At 35.3% G+C, this 2,160-nt stretch overlaps 1 protein-coding gene across 1 annotated transcript; it reads left to right on the plus strand.

The window, feature by feature from the left end:
• The first annotated feature begins 366 nt into the window (after positions 1-366).
• Positions 367-1,743, plus strand: LOC111033071 (general transcription factor II-I repeat domain-containing protein 2-like). The gene has a single exon (XM_022313657.1). It carries the CDS (start codon positions 367-369, stop codon positions 1,741-1,743), a length of 1,377 nt encoding a protein of 458 aa, XP_022169349.1.
• Positions 1,744-2,160: the final 417 nt, after the last annotated feature.

Consider the following 2,160-nt stretch of genomic DNA (forward strand, 5'->3'; position numbering starts at 1 on the left):
GACAAATATTTGAGGGGCAATCTGAATATGTCCCTGAGGAGTAGGCCGGGTAATACGAGGTGCGAACTGTATAACACTCTGTCGGACTGATTGAGCATCGATCGATGCAGCCGGTTGGTCGAGCTGCGCATATGGTTGGCGAAGAGCTGGTACGATACCATGAACATTTTTCAAATGTTTGGTGAGACCGATTTTGTAAGCGAATGTCGATGGGCCTGCAGTGCACGGAAAAAGCCTTTTTCTGATGAGGAAATTATAAAAGAGGCTTTATCAATTTTTTCTAAAAACTGTAATGATAAAAATGTAAAAACTAAAGCAGACGGTATTTCACTTTCGAGAAATACTGTAACAAGACGAGTAGAGGAGATGTCAAACGATATCAGCAACCAAATAACAGAAACAGTAACGAAATGTAAATATTTTTCATTGGCGTTGGATGAAACTTTTGATTTGACGAGTATGTCACAGCTAGCCATCTTCGTGAGGTGTGTTGATGAAAATTTAAATGTATTTCAAGATTTGTTAGAGCTCAGCCAGTTGGAAACTACAAGTACCGGAAGAGACATATTTATGAAAATCAAGGAATGTGTCGACAGAAAAGGTATAGCGTGGGAAAAAATTAATTCTGTTTGTACTGTTGGAGCACCCGCTATGATTGGAAAAATAAATGGTTGTGTGGCTTTGTTAAAACAGTTCTTAGGCCGAGAATTATTTTCATATCATTGTATCATCCATCAGGAAGCTTTATGTGCCAAAGATATGAAGTTTAATGATGTTATTGATCCTGTAGTACGCTGTATTAATTATATCCGAGCCAAAGCGCTTCATCGAAGACAATTCAGAGTTTTATTTGAAGAAGAAATAAATGAATTCGGTGAGTTACATTTGTATTGTGCTGTCCGCTGGTTATCTAAGGGTGAAATGCTGAAACATTTTTTTCTTTTGAGGAGAGAGGTCTTGCAATTTTTAGTAGAAAAGCAGGCAATGCCTGATGAGCGAGATTTACTTGAAAGTGAATCATGGTTATGCGATCTTGCGTTTTTAATAGATATTACACAGCACCTCAACATACTTAACCGGAAGCTGCAAGGGAAGGACTGTTCGTTGCCAATAATGTTTAACTTGGTTTACGGATTTAAAGCGAAACTCTCCCTTTTTTTAACAAATTTGGCTAGAAATAATATCGATCATTTTCCTACGCTTGTAGATATAAGAGAAAAACTAGAAAATATTTCGCCTGACATCTCGAAATACCAAACACAAATTCAATTATTGTTGCAGTCTTTTGAGAACAGATTTCAGGATTTTGAGAAGGACAAAAATAACATTTTGTTTTTCATGAATCCATTTTCAATCACTTTTAGTGAAATACAAAAATATTCATGCAATATCCAGTTGAAAATCACAGAAATTCAAAACCACATTTCCCTGAAGCAGATATTTACCGAAATTGTATCATCACAGCCACAGCTGCAGTCTTCAGAAAATTTAATACAATTTTGGAAATTAGTACCAAAAGAAGACTTTCCTGCAACGTGTGATCTTGCCTTGCAGATTTCAAGCAGATTTGGATCAACATATATTTGCGAAAAAGCTTTTTCTACTCTAACCTATGTCAAAAATAAATATCGTTGTTCGTTAACTGCTTCTCATATTTCAGATTTGATGTTGTTATCAACAACAGATTTATCACCAAATATTGAAAAATTATTAGCTAATAAGTCTCTTCATAGGTCTCACTGATGTTTTTTTTAAATATTATTAAAAATTAAAACATGTGAAATTTAAAATTTTGTTTAATTTAAATACCTATCTGTCCTACCTAATTAAGTATCTATTGAAAATAGAATTTTAGATGAATTATAAGTGTAAGCGAGTCTTGTTCATAACATGGCCCGCCAGCTAAATGTAATTGCAATTATAGCCCGCTTTCAAAATAAATTGGGCACCCTTGCAGTAGACGGACTAAACGGCTACCGACTCCTTGGGTCAAGAGTCTCTATAATAGGTGGGGACATTTTTCAATATTAATGGATTTTGCCGGAATGTGATTGATTGAAAAGTCTACCATAGAGTTCTAAGTATGCAGGTGCAAGCTATATATATATAGCGGCTACTAAGAGTCGGCTAAATCATGGTGCCAAGAGCGAATATGATATT

The sequence above is a fragment of the Myzus persicae genome, unplaced genomic scaffold, assembly GCF_001856785.1.
Source record: "Myzus persicae strain clone G006 unplaced genomic scaffold, MPER_G0061.0, whole genome shotgun sequence".
In the NCBI taxonomy this organism is placed as follows: Eukaryota; Metazoa; Arthropoda; class Insecta; order Hemiptera; family Aphididae; genus Myzus; species Myzus persicae.

Coding starts and splice junctions, on each gene's coding strand:
- LOC111033071 (XM_022313657.1), top strand. CDS start 367: ATGTCAAACGATATCAGCAACCAAATAACAGAAACAGTAACGAAATGT.